Source organism: Mastacembelus armatus, chromosome 17 (assembly GCF_900324485.2).
Source record: "Mastacembelus armatus chromosome 17, fMasArm1.2, whole genome shotgun sequence".
Lineage (NCBI taxonomy): Eukaryota > Metazoa > Chordata > Actinopteri > Synbranchiformes > Mastacembelidae > Mastacembelus > Mastacembelus armatus.
The window spans coordinates 14,476,878-14,498,905 of record NC_046649.1 but is presented as its reverse complement, the minus strand read 5'-3'; the positions used below and the strand labels follow the sequence as shown (position 1 = coordinate 14,498,905).

Genomic DNA, 22,028 nt, shown 5'->3' with positions numbered 1-22,028 from the left:
TACATTTCTCAGCTGTAGGCACATTGTAATTTTGTTTTGATGTGCGGAGGTCAGCACATTGCCTCAGTCAGTGGTGAGCAGCGAGGACGGAGGATCTCACAGCAAATCCTGCATGTAGCGTGTGATGACTGCCACGTTGCCTGTCCTACAGCACTTCCTGAATAAAGTGAGACTGGGTTGATATTTTCATTTGGAGCACAAATGACACTCTCAAGCCTCAATCCTGATGTGTTTATTGGCTGAGGAGGAAGTTTCCAGGTCTGTCATCTCCATATATAAATATATTTTCGCCAACATTTACTTCAAGTGGTGGTCATCATGAAATCAGCGCTGTGTCATGTACAGCTTAAATATTTGATGTTTTTCCAGAGCCGATAATTAGGTCTTTATGTGATTTAAAAGTCTTGCTTGGCGATGCAAGAAAACAAATATTATTTCATATTTTAGACGGTTAGTTTATGAAATCTGTGAAGAGCATATTAAAATAAAAGATTTCATAATTCACTGTTTCAAGTTAAAAAAAATTCTGCTGAGACAGATCAGATGTGAAGTGCATTTTTATTCTCCTTCATATCAGGGAACTGTGAGTAAAAATTGCTGTTGAATTTTGACCTGTCAAGGAAAACTAGAACAAATGTGTATTTTTTTAAGACCACATTTGTCATAGTTTTCTTTTTGGAGAAAAGAAATTTGATCATGCCCGTTATGCCCACAGATGCATAGCCACTTTCCTTATGATAAGTAAAGGCCTGTGTAACTAAAAAAGTGTGATGGCACCTTTGAGCTTGAATAATTTTGTCAGAGAAACTACTCAAAAAGTAATTTTGATGTTTTTAATACATGCTGTATTCAGCGTGTGTAACCGTAGGTATGTATTTATAGCTTCTTTTTTATTTGTACGGTTAAAAACACAGAAATATACTATTTTCACCCTGTTTTTTTAATCCCATCTATTAACAATTGCGTCATACTTCATTTATAGTAAGCTGCAGCACTCCACTCTGTTCACAATTAATGATCTGTGGCATAACACCCATTAACACTTTTCTAATGTGACACAAAAATATGGTTAGTATTATCATTAAGGAAATTATGATGGAGCCGTGGAAAAATCCCATTAGCACGGCTGTCAGTGCTCTTGACATGCAACTCAGTGTGTTGGACTGGGTGTCACGGGAGCTGGCCGATATCTCTTCTTATTCCATGGCATGTGTCTCTCTTCTTGTCATGGATTGTCTGCCACATGGTGATTCAGAGACAATGATTGATTTCCACCAGTGCTGCAAATGAAATGATATGTTGCTGGGCTTATTTGCATGTGTTTCATTAGCTCGTATGAATAGCATATATATATATATATATATATGTATATATATATATTTTTTTTTTTTTTTTGTAATTTTGCAGTAATGGTATAATGAGATTATCAATTCATGACATTTTTATATTGTTAATAGTGGAGATATATTTTTAGAATTAGTGATCTTTGATTTGCTTACAGTAAATGGGAATATATGAAGGATTACAAATATTATGCAATGTGATTAACATGCTCCTCTATTGCAAATTATTTATGACACTAATCACCAGTTCAAATAATGCTCATTAAGAAAGTTATTCATGTGCAGTGTGTGTCCTCCTCTGTCCCTTCCCAGCCCTAATTGAGGAGGGTTGACCTCTTGACCTGAGCTAAATTGAGTTGTAGTCCCTGTGGCGAGCGTCTCCTTCCCGGTCAGTCAGGGCGGATTACACAGCCATTGTGTTCGGCACTGTATCGTCCAAGCTGGCTGTAACCAAGCAGATGAGTCACGCATATCCAGGAACACGCTCAGGGCTTTTTTTTTATGTATGAGAAGTGCTGCGATATACTCATACACACTAGCACACACACACACAGAAAAGTGTCTCAATTCTCATATAAAAGCACAAGGTATGTAGAAGATATACACATACGTTTGTGTATATACACACTTTTGTGTATATATACACGTTTCGCTCTAGTCTGTTACACAGCAGGGATTCATTTGATGGATTAGGAAAGGTCCAACCTGCTGAGAGTTTGTCATGTTTTGCTTATCAATGTCTATGAAATCATTAATTTTTGCATTTGATATTTCATGGTCCGTGCACGTGTTGATCAATGTGTTTTATACATTTTAGTTCTGATTAGTATTTTTTTTTTTTTCATCTTGCATTTTGTTTTTGCTTCTTGTTTTGCTGTCCTATCTGTAGAAAAGTAATTCATCCCTAAAAGGAAATCTTATGTCTTGGGGATTGTCACTCACCATATAATGACAGTTACTCTACATTAATTTTTGTGTGCGGCCAGTGTGTTAATTAGTGCCCTTTAATGCTGTGCCACTTGTTGTGGGATTATGTTTTTCCTGCTCCGCATTTTGAAAATCAAAGGAGCAGTACTGAAATGGTCCCATGAGTGTTTGGTATTGTATCAACAGAACCTAGCAGCATGATTACAGTTTGTCACCGACTGAGTGATGCACTATACCTTGTCAAACATTAATTAACTGATAGCAGCGATGCATTAACAACAGTGTGGGCTGAGTTGTATTCACTTGAAGTTATAGTCATTATGAGGTGATCATGAGCTTTAGAGCACATTAATTAAAACTGTCCAGCTATTTGTATTTGTACTGTGTTATGATTGTTGATCAAATGTCCAGCTACTATGAAATATCACAGGAGTTTGCCCTTACTTGACAGCTCGCACTCTATGATCGCTCCTAGCTACCTATTAATTATCTAGAAGACAGGTGCAAATGAGAAAAGAATTTGCACCGTGATGGAAGTTGTTTACTTTAAATGACAAAACTTTTAATAAGTTCACAGTGGTGACAAATCATCACAAACTGCCGTTATGTTTAAGTTCTTATGGCACTGTAAAAGAGAATTTTCTGCCTGAACTCCTTCATCTCACCAACAGGGACGGTAATCAAAACAAAAACTCCAGCTTTCACCACCAATCTCTGATAGAACCATGGGGGATTTATTAGGACCCCCTATCCCTAGCCCATTTAAATGATCCGAGATTCAAGGCGCTCAACAGTGCTGGAGAAACTCATTAAACTCTCAGGGCGTCAGTCACTGAGGCCTCCTTTAACAGGACAAGGTTTTTGTGTTGGCTGATACAACCCTTTTTGGTTGCTCAGAGGGATGTAGCACCATACTGTCCAAATATGTCTATTCCATCACTTTTAATTGATTTTGCTAATTAATTGCCAGACCCATGACCATTTGTTTTGCATATTTTCTGTTTAAGTCAGTTAGATTTGTTACTAAGAAAAATGTTTTTTTTTTTATCAGAGACACTATTATATTTAATATTGGCATTTATTTACAAAAGTTTATTTTATATAAAAGTTACTTGTAGAAAATCCCTGGAAACTCATTTTGACTGGTCAAGGCCTGACAGTGGAACGTAGTTGCTCCGTCGTTTGCATCTTCATAAGAAACAGCTCGACACTTTCCTCTTCATTTTTCACTGAGGTTTGACACCCTGCATGACACTGACTCTTGCTCCCCTGAGGGAAAGGCTTCTGCCACCATAGGATCCTGCCTTAATTATGCAAAGTACAGGATATTTTGTGCGATTTTAAAAGTGCGCCAGTTTCTGCTTTGGCAGTCACTGCCACACTCCCCTACTGGGAGGTCCTGTCAGACTCCCCCTTCCTCTTTGCCCAGAAAAATGAAAGGCTAGAAAGAAAAGACATAATGGAGAATGCATTTCAACTGCAGGGGTGGAACGCAGAGGCGTAAGAAGTCCTCAGTGAGACCCTCATTTTACATGGAACAGGTGGGAGACTCTTTTGTTCTCTTCCTGCTGTTAAAATCCATTTTACTTCTTGTACTTGACATGCCACAAGGAACTCTCACCAGTTTCAAAAAACTACAATGTAAAAGGTTCTTACCTTTTACTAAACAGAAGTCATGTTTTTCAAGGCCAATGCTGTTGTCAAAAAGTCAAAAGTGGTTTAGTTGCCATGCACCTAATGAGTGGATCTGAGTGCCGATCAAGCCGTCACTATTTTGTCAGGCACCCTGTTAAAGAGCAAAAGCACTTTGCAGCTGCTTTGGCTGTTAAAACACATAGCGTGAATATATATTTTACAAAATTTATGTTTTTTTTCCATTTAAGTTTGGATCAGAGTCAGCTAGGAACGTCCATATTTATAGTACAAATCTTCTTTTTGATATTCATCTACTTTAACTAACCAAGGCACTATAAAAACCTCTTACTAATGCAGTCATCAAGGTGTTTTTCACTTGGTCACTGTTGATGTTGGGAGGACGTTTCATGGGAGGCGTTCATAATTCATCACGTCATTACCCAGTCCAATATGTTATTTACGTGGGTGGCTGTTTGCCTTGTTGCCAAGTCTCATACATATGAAAGGCTTGCGTGGATTCCCAAACCACAGGTTGAGCTGTCGAAAGCTGTTGAAATCTCTTGGAGTTTCCATACAGAAAATCTCAATAGTAAATAATAAAAAATAAGGAAATCTCAATGTGTCTAACTTGTTTTTCACTGTTAACTGTTTCTTTTCTTCTTTTTCTTCCCCTTCTCTTTTTCTGGCAGTAGAAGACAATGTGACAGAGGACCAGCACAGTCCTGGGCAGACTGCCATTCCAAGCGGTAATGCTCCAATTCATATTTCATCATTTTCAGCTGGAAAGTGGATCATGTGTCTGTGTGTTTGTGTGTGTGTATCTGCCTGTAAAATCTTAGGTGGGTTCAGAATGATATAAGGTATGTTTCCTGTTTTTGAGGTTTTGATACTGTAAGTGGTACAGTTGCGTGGGTTTTTATAAGAGAAGGTCTGAACACTGCATGCATACATGCAGGTGTGCTTAAAACTGTCCTTGTGTTTCTGTGTGTTCCTGCCGTTTTTTTAGACTCTTTGTTTCCCAACCCTCTGTATGATGTAGAATAGAGCTACCCAGATGAATGTGTCCTGTCTCCACGTGTGCCATTCACAGTGGCCCTCCAGGAACAGAGCTGTAATTCAGGTCAGGCTAGCAGAAAGCCCCCTATGAATGAAGGCTGCTCCTGATGCACCACACTGTATATTTTCATTTCATTTGTCTCTGGTAAAGGTTAAGTCTCAGGCGTGGTTATTTTAAACCCGATATGGATGGTTTTGCCCAGCAGGCTGGGGACCCTGGGTACTCCTAGGCTGCCATATTAGTCCAGCATTTACCCATAGCTTTCTGAGTGCTCCTGTGAGATATACAGGGGCTGCATGCACCACTTCAATAGATTCCAACTTTTCTCAGGTGCTTATGAGTATAGTAGTATGCTCTGAATTCTTGTGTTTGTGATTGCTTTACAAACCTACACTTTTGTGCTGAGCAGGTATTTAGAGGTAGATTTGAGAATCTATATTATATTCGAACTGATGCAGAGTAATGCCTCCGATTTTCTGCTGCAAACAAAGTGCAGTGAAAGTGTTTTTGACATTTGGGATATCTCTTTCCTATGTGTGCAAACGACCCTTTAGTATAATTGATCACAAATCGCAGTAATTTCTGTTGTTATAATTTTGCTCATCCCTGGAAAAGCAGAGCAATATCTATCTGCTGCTGTGTTAATGTGTATTGATAGATATTGGTGGGTGGTTCTGTGGAAAGAAACTGCTTCCTTAGCCCATCTAACCCCAGCTCAAGGGATGAAGGACTGGGCATAAGAGGCAGTCTTGCCTCAGAGACCTCCTGTCATCCAGAGCCAAAGCAGAGCTAATGAGTGTGCCTGATTACAACGACCCCCTCAGACACACGAATCTCCCCTCTCCCCATCCCTCCACCACCTCTATCTCCAGAGTGAGGGGAGACAGCCGCCACATGATCGATGTCTGCCTGTGGAGAAATCAGGAGGGCGCACAAATTAATTTCTCACTTTCCTCATTTGACTTCGTCTGACTGATTTATTTTTTAACCCCCTCTCAGGATGCAGCTTGACGAATGGTCAATGAGAAAAGAGTTGTTTGTGACAGTAAAATTTTAAGTTAGTGTGAGGTTTCTCCTGCTATTTCCCAGTATGTCATTGCCAACTTTTTGAATGTTTCATTGCTGCTTGTGTGCCACAAGGTCTTTATCGTAACAGCAGTATGCATTCTTATGGTTAAAACACTGCCCAATCAAGCCCTTTTTAACCTGAAATTGAAAAGCAGTGGAAAAGCTTACCTTCTTTTCATGCATTTGCCACTTTGACAGATACGGCCACAATAGCCATTAGACTCCTGACAAGCTAAGGGCTTAATCAGACATGGTGTCAAGATCTGCCTCATAAGTACACCCCCAGATGTGCTGTTCTGTGACTCTGCAAGCATTCTGCAGGCCCTGCATCCTGTTTCTCATTCATGTTTGATATGTAGCAAAGGCAAAGGAGAAATGCTAACAAAAGAGGTCCTCTAAAAGATAGACAGTATTATGCATAGTATACAGGGGCTGAAACAGTGTGATATCTGAGATTTAATGAGGCAGTGTGCTTTTTTACCCAGAGAGTGTCGAGTAGGCTTAAGATCTGCAGCTTGGCTTTACCACTGTGCTGCCTGTGTGTAATTATAACCACATGCTTCATGCTTTTTCTTCTCTCTTATATATACATCCCTTTCTTTCTTTTTTTTGCTCTCGGCTATGTCAGATTGAGGGTGTTTTTTTGGAAGAGGGTGTCTGCTCTGCAAAAGTGGAGTGGACTGAGGCAAATAGAAGCATTACAGATAGATCTGAAGGGGTGTCTGGGTGGCCATAGTGCAGAGTAGTGTAGCGTAATGGTGCGGTATCTGAGACTCTGGCTCTGGCTGAGGTTGAGGCTGCCCACAGATCAATGTACTGCAGGGCTCAGTACAGCAAGAAGAGGAAAGGACCCTTTCACTCCACCACTTCAGAAAATCATATTCTCTATTATTCATTTCCTTTGATGTTTTACTGCACTAATGGCATAGCAAGGCGCTCCGTTCAATATTATCACTCTCTGAGAGAGAGCGAGTGAGACAGGGTGAGAAAGAGAAAGAGAGCATTTGGTATGTTCAAATGTTGTTTCTCATTCAAATTCTTTGATTTCTGTTCTTCTTTGTGAGCTCATATCTTTTTTGGTGCCGAGATTTTAATGGTGGATGATGTCGTCTATATACCTGTGATTATATGTGCTGCTTCCTTCATGTAGTGCTCTGTGTGTTGTCTTCATTTTCTTGCATGTTCTTAGTCCTCCTGCAATTTTTTGGCATCTCTTCTCCCTTATCTTTACCTCAGCATGCATCATAATGTTTTCATAAATATACTGCATGTTTATTTGGAACTATAACAAGGTGAGACACATTTTCTGGCAGTATATCACTTTAAGTCTTGTAATGTGTTCAGCGTTTTAAGAGAAATTGCTTTTGACAAACACCTCTGCTAATCTACTTTCAAATTTCAAATACATCAAAATACTAATCAGTAATTACTTCCTAATATGAATCCGGGGATTTGAAGCAGATATCAAATTGTACACGGCGACCATATGAACACAAACCGCCCCCATACAAATTTTTGATGATCGTTATCAGTTTGGCAAGTGTCAAACTCACAGCCTTGTTGTTGGAGCTTGACATTCTTTAATAATGGGGGCTCATTGGATGTGACGGTTTGGAGTGGAGAGCTCCAAATCCCATTCACAATAAGAAAGATACACATGGAATCACATGTGGCATTAGAATGTAGTGTGACCTATATATGGTGGTGCTCTGCAAAAGTTTCAGATTTTTAAATAATGAGGTGCCGGCAACCGTGTGAAGGTTATTCAATCTTAATGTCCTCCTATTTCTGACAGCCTCCCTCACTCTGATAAAGGAGCGTACTCACCTTTGATCAGGCCCGCCGACATGTGTCGACAGAAGCTGCTCGCTGGTTAAAATAAATTCTTAATTCGAACTTGGGGGTGGGCGGTTGTAGGGTGGGTTGCCGGGGAGCATCATAGGATCAGGGTCTCTGGGAAGTGATGGGGAAATGAGGAGATGGGTGAGCTGGTAATGATGTTTTCGACACCAAGGTCTTTCGTTACGCAAAGAAAGACTGAATCGTGATGGAGCTAGACATAGTGTATCTACAGGCATGTTAGAACATAGCCCTGAGTGATTCTTTGTGTTTCGTGTTTTGGAGGCAGGAGGCTGACAACCAACACATGTTGTATTTCAAAAATTGCTTAATACCCAACAACAACTTTTCTGTGTCTATTTCCCTTGTTTAATGCACTCAATATTACATTTAATCTTTAATCTTAAGGGTAGCCATAAAATCTCCAGGAATGTTAAAGGCAGTGTGTGAGTTACATTTTTAGAAGAAAATTCTACTCAGTTCAAACTCTGCAGGTTGGCCAGACTCTTCAGTCAACCTCTTTCTGTTTTTGTTCTTTTGAGTTTTCCTACATGTTCATGCTCCTCACCCTCTGGTCTCCACTGGTCTCAGTGTGTGGGCCAGACAGGGGGGGACGGGTGTAGGCTTCTCTGCTAGGGACCACAGGTCCCTGGTGGGGCTAATGGAGCAGAGAAGAGGGTATCAATTAAAAGGTTATAAATATTTAAGAGCAGAAATATTCAATAATATAAGGGTGGGGGGTCCAAGGGACTCTTCAACTCACAAGATGAAAGTTGTGGGATGATAAATGTCACTAGGCACCGTAAGAAAGAAGTGTTTATGATGGATGGACTCAGACTCTGACAGGTATAACATGGCTCTAAACATGTCAATCACTATTCAGATTTACACATTTTATTAGTACAATACTAATGTGTTTTAATACTATAAAGAATCAAAATTCATCTTTAAGACTCTTTCAGTCATATCTTCATTATATTGCCCTCGCAGGTTATTTCTTGCCCTGAATTACAATCATCTTACTTCAAGCTGACCTTATCAGAATATGGATCAGGGGTCAATGTAGCTTTCCTCTTGTCCATGCCTTCTACACGAACAATGTCAAGATGATTAATAAAATGAACTGGAGCGTTAGGCATGATAAAAAAAAAAATCTCAATATGCCACACATATCACATATTCCACATGTGATCGTCAGCCATTCTAAGCATGCATATTGATCTGCTGTCCAGGCTGTGGAGACTGGCAGAGGAGGGTGTCCTGATCTGATGGATTACTGTATAAGGCCCAGAGGCCCAAGAACCTCAGCATTGATGTGGCGTTTTAATCCCATGGTTAGACGTGACCTTGGCGTACTGACCCCCCCCCCCCCTCCCGGCCCCCTCTTTGCAAACATGTAGCTGTTTACACCTTCAACGCTTCATCACAGTGATGCATTTCTATGGAAGTATATAAAAAACAAAAGTCCAAACAACCCTTAGAGTGTTACTCAGTCTACACATCAACATTTGAGGCCACATAGGAACAAATCTGTAAGAGCAAAACTAGACTGAGTGCAAGAAAGAACAGAATAGTGAGCATGATTTGAATATGCAAGATGAATTAAGTAGCATTTGAGTGAGCAGTACTGATTCTCACACTCCTAATGTTCATAATCACTTTTTGCACTTTTGACCATGAATCACCCTGACAAATCATTGTTCCTATTCTATTTTCTGAATCAGAAATTTTAGTTTTTACACATAATTTTGTCAAAAATATTTTTTGTGTGTAAATGTATAGTAATATTTATTATTATATAATGGATTATTATAACAAGAAAAAGATGGAGTCAATTCCATATAACAACATGACTGATGTATTAGGCAGGAAGATGTGTATGTGTGAACAAGGTGCTCAGAAGCTATCAAAACACGTAAAGAAAACAGAGACTCAGAAATCAGCCTGCACATGATCAAGATTGGGTGCATACGCTCTTAAATGTTAACTTGCAGAATGAATAATGCTCAAAATTTGGTTTGTGCACTCTCAAACCTTTGGCATCAATGTACTTCCATATAATGGAAGTGACACCGCTTGACCGAGAGCAATGACCCAGTTTGGATTCATTGGAATTTTTGTTTTTTCACTTGAAAAAAAAACAAAAACCTCAACAGAGGAACGAAAATTCTATTTCATTGTATCTTTCCCACCTTGTCTGATATTTTTTTTCATTTAGTTTTTAGCATAGATCGATTACCCTTGAAACACATCAACTTAATATGAAAAAATAGCATGAAATGCATCAGCATTGGGCTACTTCAGATAAAACAGGAAATGCTTAAATGTAGTCATCAATTGGACCAAGGACCGAGATGTAATATAAGAAAAGTTAATGATTCATAAAGGCCATTGGAAAAGAATATGAAAGTCTTAACCTACTGCACAGCCACCCTGTAAATAATGTGTTCACATTTCAGTGCATATTGTGAATTCTGTCTTTTCAATTCTGTGTGTGTGGATGAATCATAAGTCTATATTGTGTGGCTTTTGGCCTCAGTCAGAAGTGTTTCCCTCAGAGCAAGAAAGGCCTGCATCTGTGAGGATTGGGTTGGGATTTTCATTTTCTTGAAACACCTTCTGTTCTGTTCTGCATGGTCCCACTGGGGACCACAGTGCTGATATTTTTAGAGGGCATGTTCCGAGAGCCTCAGTCGCCAAGAGGGAAGGACAATGGAGGGTGTGATGTTACATCAATACTTGGCGCAAGTGGGGGAAAGGAAAAATCCTGGGTGGCCTTGATGAGTTCTGGAACGCCTTTCCTCAAGGAATTTTACAGTTTAAGTGCACCCTTACAGGAGGTGGACTTAAAATGGCCGCCCATGTGTATATACACCTGATATATATACACCCACACCTGCACACACTGGTGCCGCACACTCCTTGTCCTCAGGTACTGTTAACTGTGTGCTAGGTGAAAAAAAAAATAGGCTTTCTCCTGTCGCTCCCCTCTGGAGTTTCAGGACAGGCTGAGGAACACTTGCATCAGTGGGGCTTAAAATGGCTGCCAGTGAAGTGCAAAGGCTCTTCTTCCCCACAAAGCCTTAACCAGGATGACATGATTGTTTGATTGTAAGTATGGCTTTTTAATCAGTCTCATTGTGAAGTGTAATGGTCACAGCAGGGAATGAAAAGGGCTGCAGGCCAAGCTGCCTATTTATAAGATGCTGTTCCAAGCCAGAACTGCATTACTGTGCCTCTGAATGAAGATGTTTATGATATACTGTGAGTGAACAATGCGTGGTTTGATTTGTTGTTGGAACATTTAGGATCATATGAAGAACTTCAGATTAGGCTGGTATTTTGAAAGATGATTTCTAGTCCTGGTTCAGGCTAGTCAGTTGCCCACCCTTGGCACTGCTGCAGCACAAAGCCAACAAGAGACAAAACTGCAGATGGATTGAAGAATATTGATGTGCGCGACCCGCGGCTGCCTGCGAGCAAGGCTGAATAATTTAGGGAAGTGTGTCGTGACGACAGCCTAACACACAGCAATCTCAGTTTTGTGTGACTTACTGTGCTTCACTCTATACATCCACAATTCTGGCCGAGATGTCTGGATCATATGGCAAAGTCTGCCTCCTTTGATAGACGCTGACTGATGCAATTCAGCACTCACTGGCAGAATTTCATATTTCTTTGGTCCAGCCAAAACTACAACCCAGGATTTATTAACTACACATATTCCCATCAGTCTAGTTTCATATACTGAAGTTTTGCTTGGGTGAAGCAGGGCAAACACAACGTAAAACCATTTCTAATAACAGAAGTGTGTGTGTGGGTGTGTGTGTGTGTGTGTGTGTGTGTGTGTGTGTGTGTGTGTGTGCATCGTGCCACCCTCTCTGTGTGTGCTTGTATATCTTTCACCCTCACCTGCCCAACAGTTCTGTTATGGCATGAGTGGTTGAGTTACAGAGGCCCAAATTGAACCTGCATTTTTATTACAGCTTTTATTATTGTTTTTATTAAATCCAGAGTCTAGAAATCCATTTTATTGTCACCCAGAGGAAGCTCTAGTACCTTACTGTGTGGGTCACCCCTCTGACTATGTGGTGCTGTCATTTCCTGTGGCTTGGCAGATCCAGAGTGCGCCCTCGAGAGGGCGGCGGAGGATGGTGAGACCGGGCGTCTGAGGAAGAGGCTGCTCTCTCCAGAGGAAGGAGAGGAGGGAGAGGAGGAGGACGAGGAGCCTGCGCTGCACAGCTGCGACAGCTGCCGGCAGGTGTTCGAGTCGCTGAGCGATCTCACCGAACACAAGATTAATCAATGCCAGCTGACAGGTAAACAACGTTCAGCCCACCGAGCCTCCCCTCCATTCTGCCACTCAGCTCTTCTCCCACTCCCACTCTCGCTCTATGTCTTCACCAGAGAATATGCCACACTATGTGTGTTAGTACACTGTGCCAAGGGGAGCACAACGCCAGACTACCAGTTTCCTTGGTAGATATCCAACACACACAGGCTTCACCCACAGCACATGATTTATATGTGCTGTACATCAATATCTACAGACTTGACATACAAATAGACCTCATAATAGATGACTGTATAGTATAGTATGTATATTTATAATATGCACATTATGACCTTGCCTTTTTTACTGTAACATTTTATACAGCGCCATACCAAGTTTAACATTTCACTGGTGTAACATAGAGCGATGAGTTCCAGCAGTAACAAGACCACCAAGTGGAAACAGATCCTTGCTCCAGGAAAGTCCCTCAGTTGGTCCCAGTGCTAGCTAGCTGCAGTAGTAACACCTACTGGGACTGAAAAAAGAAGGATGCCATTGGCAGACTGTGTCATTGACCTGTTGATGGATGAATGGTGCTATAAATACCCTGACAAGGTGGCAGACAGAACTAATGATGTGAACTGAAGGTTTGCATGTGCTTCTCTTGGACTTGCTGTCCTCTTTTACACATCCTGACAGGCTCACATAGAGAAACACCATCTGATACACATTTCCCAATGTTTGGTCACAGACCTTATCTATTCCTATCTCATGTAAAAACATAAATTGAACAGGCTGAAATGTAATAATGCTCTTTCTGATGTAGTACAGAAGCTACATCTCAAAGTATTGTTCAAGAGAAAGCTAGTGTAGTCTCTGTTCTGTTTACATTCAAGCACAGTTTGATTTCATATTTTGCAACCCACAATCACCAAACCACAAATTATAGGGTAGATATCCCATGAGTTTTACAAAGATTTTCCATTAACTGTAAGACAGTCTCACAGACCATGTCCTGGTGGTTGTTGTGTGTGTGTGTATATGAGCAGTCACATGTGTACTCTGTCATTACCACTGGTTTTAATTTAAGCAGTAATGCATGCATGTTCATCGCAAGAATGAATTTGTGTGTACAGACATGCTTGTAGGCATGCATGTATGTGTGCATTGGGTGTTTGCATGCTTGCAAATTCACAAAAGGTTACGCCCAGTAGACTAAAGGTGTGAAAATCAATGTGTTGTTCACTTTCACATTATTGTCATCCAACAAAAGCATCCATTGGTTTGAGCAAAACTAAGTGCGGAACCCCGTGTTACCCTTCTTTCAATATAATCCCCCAATTCTATCAAGACAAAACAGATTCATGGACAGACTGGAAAACCTAGGAAAGAAAAACACAAAGGGCATTATTTAAGACATAAGGGGACACATGCTAACACTGTTTGAGTTAAAATTCTCTTTTAATTATACTTATTTAGTGGTGTAATATTTAGGAAATAGTCAGTAATGTTCTAAGAATTATGTATTTGATTCCGGGGCAGGCCTTTTATGTTCAGCACCCTTGTAATGTGGTCATGACTGACTCAGCCATATTTTTCCTATAATTAAGCCTAGCTTTTATAAATGTCAATCTTACGGACAAATAACTCTTAATTGCTCAATGATGAAAAAAACACAGTTTGGATAAGAGCCCCTGTGGAAACCAAACAAAAGAATCTAATTGCCATTAGGGTATTGTGATTGTGCAGAAACACTCTATTAGTATTCAAACACAGTGGGAGAAAAGAAACTTCTAGATGGCATACTAAGTACTTTGAATGTGTGTGCGTGTATGTGTGTTTGTGTATTTTCTGGAATATGGGAGGAGATTTCCTATGTGGCATTATGTAGACATCCATGACCAATTAATCTGCCTTACATCAAGTCTCTACTCACAGATGGATCCTTTATTAGAACCATTTTCTAATCAACCACCAGCACCTGCTAAACCCTCCATTTTTACAATTTCAAATGTTTTATTTTTGGTAAACAAATTGCAGAGCTTGACTGGAACAAATCCACATATGGAGATTTGCTTGCTGTTCCCCAACACAACTCAGCTCGGCTTTTTCTCCCAGCCGATATCCCATAAGCGTACACAATGTATTACCATTACCAGATACTGTATACACATATAGGCTACACCCTCTACCTCACATGTTTTTTCTGGGCCTCATTATATTTTGAGCCTATGCTCTATAGAAAATACAACTTTCACAACAAGAATGAGGCTGAGCAGACTAAATAAAGTCTAAACAGATTCTAGCTGCATGTTGACTACGCCCAATGGACAGAGAGAAAAAGAAAGATGTTACATGTCACAGCGATCAATGGCAGCCATTGTCTCTCCCCTGTCTGGCAGAGGTATAACACCTTTCCATGCACTTAAGCCGTGACCACTGCAGTGCGCTAAGGGAGCGCATGGGTATGGATTGCCTCGTGTCCCCGATGCGATCGGTGCTATTGATCGTGCTAATGCTGGACTGCAGAGGAAGGCGAGAGCCTGAGAATGGGAGCAAGGGAGAAGGAGGGAGATGGGGAGAGAGAAAGAGTGAGAGTGCTGCAGGAATGCATCCCCAGGGAGCTTCTCTTGGGCTGGGGCAGGGCTTCAGGAATGCTCCCCTGGAGATCCTAGTGAAGGCTAGGGCAGGGCTGGAAGAATGCTCCTCTAGAGAGTTGAGAGTGGAGGCTGGCTGGGGAAGGGCTAGAGGAATGTTCCCCCAGAGCACCCCTTTAACTCTGGGGCAAAGTGGAGGGGGAGAGTGCTCCCCCGTCCCCCTCTGGCTCCAGGATGGCTGCAGATCAGGTTTCCGTGTGGGGATCAGCATCCTGCCGACAGGGCTTTAGGCTGCCCTGGGGAACAGACAGGAGGCTGGAGGCACTGCTATTCCACAGGCCTTTCCAAAAACACTTCACAAATGCTTTGTCTCACTGTATTGTCTGTACACCCTTTATTGTTACCAAACCTTCTTTGAGAAATAGAAATAGAGTCTGTAGTTTAACTTTTGTTCTTAGTTGACACAAGACATGGTAATATGATAGATATGAGATTGCACTGGTAGGTAAGGAAACATGCCTTCAAACCTACTCACTAAAAAAAAAAAAAAAAAATACTATCTTCCTCAGCTCATTTCCACTAGTGTTTACTAGCTAGCCCTCACTGTAAATAAAAATAATACCACTTGCTCAGACTTTATTTCAAAAGATTGTATTTTCACAAAGCCATTCACTGTCAGTCCTCCAATTCTGTGTCTCTGAAAGTATTTGAATAGCCTAGTGCACACATGGGCTGTCAGCCTGGTGGCCATTCTTTCATTACGGGTCCAGCTCCCTTGAGCAACACCTTTTCTTGTGTCCTTCACTAGAGGAGGGGCATAGCTGCTCCCCCCAGAGAGATCCGTGCCCTGCTATTTTAACCCTCTGTGAGATGACCTTTTTAATAAGTGTCTTTCTCTGTTTTCCTGCCGGCCACTGTGAGAGCAAACAGAGCATGTCTTCTGCTTCCCTCAGATAAAGGAATCAATCAGAGAGGGTGCAACAGAGAAAGAGAGAGAGATAACTGGGCCATATATGGATTTATATTATGTAGATTTCCCCTTTCTTCTTCCCTGTAGACATTACAAAATGCACTCAGCTTCAATAAAATACATTTCAGATTTATGAGAAAAATACAAATGAAATACTAATGCTCAGTGAAAAACAATAAGATCTGCTCACAAAACAGAGGATGGTAATATGATAGACAAATTTCTAATATGAAGTGTGTCTTTGCGATGTGAAATCAGACGCATTTTTAAACCCACTGACATGTTTTCCCTCTTCCCCTCCCAACCACAACATGTTTCTCTGAAGTGTTTGAATTCATTTACATCAAGTCTTTGGGTCAGCAGCATGGAAACATTCAGTAATACCCTCAACTATGAACAGGCTCCTGGCAGTCCGTGTTTTCTACTAACTGTTTCCAACAGGCTTCTATTGGCTATACAGTTTTTTTTTTTTCAACTAACTTTGTGTATTGATCCAACAGCTGCTTTGTGGCTGCCAAGAAGAATGTGCCAAACTGCAAAGACTTTATTTGCTTCAAAAGGGCTCACATAAGAGGAAAGAGACATGAGCAAGACCTGATTAGCCGAACTCTGAGCCACTGCCGTTCATCAGAAATTCTGCTGTGTCTTTGCTGGGGTGTCTTGCGACATCCTGGTACAAAGAGCAGCACACTGATTACAAGGCTTTGAAAGGAGGAGAGGCGGTCAGGGGAGAATAGCTACTTCTGCCATACGCAGCCACTGAAAAGAGACCTCATGCTAGAGTGAGCTCTCAGAATTGGGATAGAATTTTTTCTGTGTGTATGTGTTTGTGTGGGGGGCATGCTCAATCTGAGTGTCTGTGGAAGAAAAAGACATAGGTAGAAAGGGAAAGAGAGTATTAAAGTAGATGTTTGACTCCACTGCGTAGCATCCCTGTGCATTTCCTCTCTGTGCGACAGTGCCAGTAACATTAACAGGAGTGTCATTAGGAATTCAAAGCATATGCCCTCGTGAGGACGCCCTCTTTCTTTCTCCCCAGCGCTTCACACTGCACACATTATGCACTGTATAAAGTATTTATTGGTCTTTGTCAGACGAGGACGATGTTTTCTGTGGAAAAACAATCAAAATTAGAATAGAGGAACCTGCAGTTTATGCTTGTATTTGTGTGTTCAAGGTAGAAAAGACAATGGCCAGCACTGCAACCCTAACACATTCCATCTTGCTCAATCAATCATCTGCCCAGGCATGCAAACACACAAGCAGACGCACATTACCATGCACGCGCTCACACGTGCGCCCTCACAGCACCTGCGTGCTTGCACTGTGTATTTCAGATGACATGTAATTCATTGCAGAAGAGGCTAAACACATGCTGTGACTTCATCCAGTTGACCTCTTTCTTAAGTAGGTAGCCCCAGTAGCAGGGATGACATGTGGACAAAACAGAAACAATCTCATGTGCTCACCCAGAACTACATGCACTGAGTGAAAACACTATATCAATGACACTGTTGTTATTTCCCCTTCCACTATGTAGCATCCCTTTGAAACTACTGACTTCAGTTGTGTGACAAAGACCTGGCCATGGAGTGGTTGTCTCGGTTACGCTTGCTCTCTTCATCTCTCCCTGGCCCTGGCTCTGACTGCTCTTTGTTCACTCTCTTCCTCAGCCTGCAAGTCTTTTTCAGCGGCACAAGCAGAAGAATGGCACATTAAATCTTAATAGGACTGCGTCTGGCCGTGTTGAATTGCAGAGCGTGTTAAGCCGGCGCTTTCCTCCCCCTTGGCACACGCTTGTGGAAGTGGAAAACAATTGAATAAAAGAAACCGCTCCCTCCCTTTGTAACACAAGTGACTTCGGCTGCTCTGTTGAAGCTATGAGACTGAACTGACTCCGGCTCACAATTGGCTTAAGCCCTTTCTGACAAACTGTAGCATAAATTACATTAGTCCTTTTCAAAATGCATAGGTATACATGGAAGGCAGACACAGAAGTTATCCGGCCACCCATAATGAAGCTGTTACATATTCGCTTTTCAGTGACTGTTGGAAAGTACTGCTATAAAATGCATAGTACTTGCTGGATATTGAGCAAAATAACCTGTTCGCTCAGGCAAATAAAATAAAGTAGAAGAGGACAAATTAGCCAGGAGAAACACATGGAATGTTAGGAAGAGACAGAAAAGGGAAGTTGAGCAGGAGAAAGGGTTAGGTAGAAAAAGGCAAAGTGCAGAGAGACACAGCCAAGGTAGGGAGCCAATTGTAGCAGCAGCGAGGTGAGTCCAGGCCTGCTTTGTAAGGCAGTCAGAGGTGGTAATTAGCCAGTGATGAGTTGACTGGTTGTGTGTCCAGTGCACAGCACTGCTGGGTGGGGCTGTGGGAGGTAGATAAGGCCAGCAGTGGGCTTATCTCAGAGAAGGACAGGCACCAGGCCTGCCAGGCAAATCCACCCACAGACCGGCCGCATTTTATTAACAACATCATTAATGCCAGACAGGTTATGTGCGGTGGCTCGGAAGAGAGACAGGAAAAAGTAAAAAACAAATAAAGTCTCAATTCCTGTTTGGCTGGCCAGTCAAAAGTACATAGGCACCAGCTGACGTGTTTTGAAAGCAAGGAGCTTGTGGAGATGTTTACCAGGTAGGCAGCCAACGGAAGGGCACGGAGAGCGAGCTTGGATCTTACCTCTGGGTTTTTCTCACTCTCCTCTGGGTCCCCAGAATTCAAATGATTTTCTTTTTTCTCTTTTAAACGTGGGACTGCTCACCAGAATAATGATGAAGTAGATACAGAGAAACATAACTAGACACAAAGAAAAGGCAAAAATGTATTTTAAAAATTATGGACATTCTAGGCTTGGCTTTGTGAAATGATGAGTTTGTTTTTCTCCTCTCTGAATCTGCATAGAACCATCAGGCGCAATTAATTTAGCTGATTTGTACCTTTTTAATTTATAAAGCACATTATTAACAACAAAAAACACTGTTATGCTGAAATACACTATTATGCTTTTGTTTGCAGTAATCTGATTTCCTTTGCTCAAATGACAAGTTAACAGGTGTCTGGTGTGTTATGTGGCAAAAGAACATTCACTCACTCTGGTTTGATTTTAGAAATAATCATGTGAAGTGTGTAGCATGAAAAAAAAGTCATTTTATAATTAACACTGTATTAGCATATCAAATGCCAGAGAGCTTTTCAGTGGCATGTTTCTCTATATTTGAGACAAAGACATTTCATGACCCTACATGTACCTCATACACAGACACCCAAAAGAAGCATGTGGAGGCGTTATAATCATCTTAATACCTCATAATGAAAAGGTCATAGGATTTTGCCTATGTCTTTGTGGAAATGTGCTGCACATTGATCCCCATAGGGTTTTTTTCCTTAGATGACTTTTGCCAAACTCACCAGTAATGGTAGGAAAGGAAGAAAGGAGATGGCGGGCGGTGGAAAGAGTGACCAGTCCGTCAGGTTTACGTCTCCCTGCAGGCTGAGATCTGTGGAACGGGACCACAGGAAGGAGCAGAGCCAGCTGTGACGGCATCCTGCTAGCCACTGTGGTTTAGGAACTTTGGGGTTAAGCTATCACCGACTCAACATTTCCCCCTCTCCTCTACCCCTCCCAGGGGTTGTTTTAGTTGGCCAGGGGGTAGTGTTTGGGTGGGGGCTGCTAGAAGACTGTGTAGAACAGCCACTCCTATACTTCAGGATATGGGGAGTTCAGCCACCCACAAGGACAGGGATTCTCAAATATCATGTGAAGTAACACATTTGTTCCTTAGTGCTAATTGCCATTTTCAGACTGGAAGGTGGGTCCATAAATTTAGTTTTATGGGCAGGATGGGTGTCGTTTAAGGTCTCCAAGGCCACCAGCTGGACCCTGCTTTGGCAGAGGGAAAAATGTGTGGTGGTACAGAATGTAATGCTTTGACAGTAAAGCCATGCTGTCAGTATTACAGAGACGTCCTCTTAATGTTAAGAGCAGTGGACTGTGGGGGTCCAACAACCACTGAGAATGTAAAGGTCATCTAATCTATTCCACCTCCAACCTGCCTGACTGATCGATCATCCTGGAGGAGTCAATCGATTTGATCAGAGAGCCTCTCCTATGAGATTGCCTCCCAATGAGTGGCTGCGATTCTGTGGAATGCTGCAGAGTCTGCCAGCTTGGTACATGCCTCTGCGATAAACAAAGACATTAAAACCCTTGATTAAATAGTAACTCACCACCTGTGGTAGCCATTCTCTAAATAAGCCACTGATTTAAGACAGCAAAGAATATCTACTGTTACTATCACTTCATGATATTATCAGGATCATTCTCCATTCACTGCATGTGCACTAAAATCACATCAACATGCTCCTGCAGGACTGATTGACAGCCAGGAGAGATGGGGCTGTAGTAAACAGAATGGTAATCTTTATATTAGGACATTATGTGCCCCCAGTCAAAGCATGATGCATCTTTCTCATCATGAACTTGGTTTGTAGAACACACCCCACAAACAAAGTCAACAGACAAAACCATTGTGTGATTGGATTTTAATCCAATTGCATTATTATTCAGGCCTCCCATTGGCCGTTCATTACTCTCACATGGAGCCTGTGTGGGTTGTTATCACCCAATCAGGCTCAAGACTGTATTCTGGAGAGCATGCTTTCGTTTGCATCCTTTAAACCCTGTGAGCCTTCACTCTCTCTGGGCCTGCCAACGGAATACCTAATTCCAAAGTAAACTGATTGCTCTTTCCAACAAGATTACATTGTGATGATGTTAGCCAAATGAGACTGCTATTCGGATGCAACCAGGGCAGGCAAGGATGCTTACCGCAAGATGACTGATCAGCATGTTAAGAGAAATAAGGTTGGGAAAAAAAGAGGAAAAAATGAGGGATAGAAATTGAAAGAGTGTGAGAGTTGTGCATGTGGGGGTAAGCAGAAATGTAATTTGCTTCTCACCTCAGGCGACTGGGCTCTGAGGCCAGTAAATATGCAAACAAGCTGAGTCTGGCCATCAATATGAAGACCCTAGATGATTACTAATCTCCACCGCAGAAGTAGATTGAGGTCTGTTCAGCAGCTCCATGCTAGATGAGGAAAAAAGACAGAGCCCAAAACTATATCTCCATATTGGCCCCAAACATTAAGTGCGACTCAGAGTTGTTGGTATTTTTGACCTTCAGTTTGAGAAGTAATATAATTTTTATGGTGCACACAAATCAGCAATAAAGCAGCTTTAAAATGCCTTGAACATACACTGCAAACCTTTTATAAAGTATTCAGTAATCTTGCATCATAATTTAGAAGCTAATACTATAATTTCTCAGTAACTTTGAACCTTGTTCTTAACTTACCCCAGTCTTTTCATCATGGAATACTCCTTGTCTGATATGAGCTCTTAGATGTGAGGCCCAGTAGTTTACCAGCCCATTGTCATTCCCCATTCGTAATCCGGGATAAAAAAAACCTATGGGACACAGACCAGGCTTTAGTCATTAGGTGTGTGCGTGGCTTACCCAGACAGCCAGATAAACCAGATGCCTCGGGATGGCCAGGGGTCATCTCTCTGTGAGAACACGTTGTTGATGTCCTTGTTTCGCTCTACCTCTTCTTTGCCTTCACTCCTTCTCTCGACCCTCTTCATCATTCTTTTCTTTCGTTCTCTCTCTCCCTTGATTGCTCTGCACAGTCATCACAAACACAGAGGTCCATGATGGAGCTTAGCAGTCGAAGAACCTGTCAGCTAAAGGGAAGGGGGAAAGACAGACAGGGGAGTATTTGTGGCCCTAGGTTGAATGCCTGAGGGTGTACTACGTGTGCAGGATAGTTAGTGTAGAAGGACGCACCACAGTCTGCAGGTGAATCCTCTCATTTTTGGAAGACTTAATGCATTTGAATCATCACCTCTCAGTGGGGGTGAGGGGGTGTGTGGGGATGCGCTATGACTCTTACAGAAGAAACCTTGATATAAAATGCGGCAAAAGTTGTGTCTTTTTTATTTTTTATATTTATATACAGCAGGAGAGCCATGTAAGAACAATATATATTCTAAGAATGTCTTCCCAGTCCTAAACATAATTGACTATTCCTTGTATTTTAGAGTGTGTTTTCAGCATTGAGCTTTACCCTCTGCAGTGAGTGCACAAGGCTTGAGGATGTTTACCTGGCATGGTGCCTGTTGTAGCTGCCCTCCTGTTGAGGAAAAGCAGGTCAGGCTATAGCTTTGTGTTTGTGTGTGTGAGCATCTTTGAAGTTGTGTATGAGTTTGTGTATGCATATGCTTTATGTGTGTGAGGAGGAGAAGAAATCA

At 41.7% G+C, this 22,028-nt stretch overlaps 1 protein-coding gene across 5 annotated transcripts in view; it reads left to right on the top strand.

Moving 5' to 3' along the window:
• Window positions 1-22,028, top strand: part of znf521 (zinc finger protein 521) — an 88,387-nt gene that overhangs the window by 3,306 nt on the left and 63,053 nt on the right. For 3 of the 5 annotated variants that reach the window (XR_003296045.1, XM_026313123.1, XM_026313120.1), the window contains exons 2-3: window positions 4,595-4,651; window positions 11,988-12,188. Coding sequence is in view for 2 of the 5 variants with exons in the window: in XM_026313120.1 (XP_026168905.1) it covers window positions 4,595-4,651; window positions 11,988-12,188 (258 nt within the window). In the remaining 3 variants the exon portion in view is untranslated. The remainder of the gene's footprint in view (window positions 1-4,594; window positions 4,652-11,987; window positions 12,189-22,028) is intronic. The other 2 variants (XM_026313124.1, XM_026313122.1) reach the window with 1 other exon arrangement.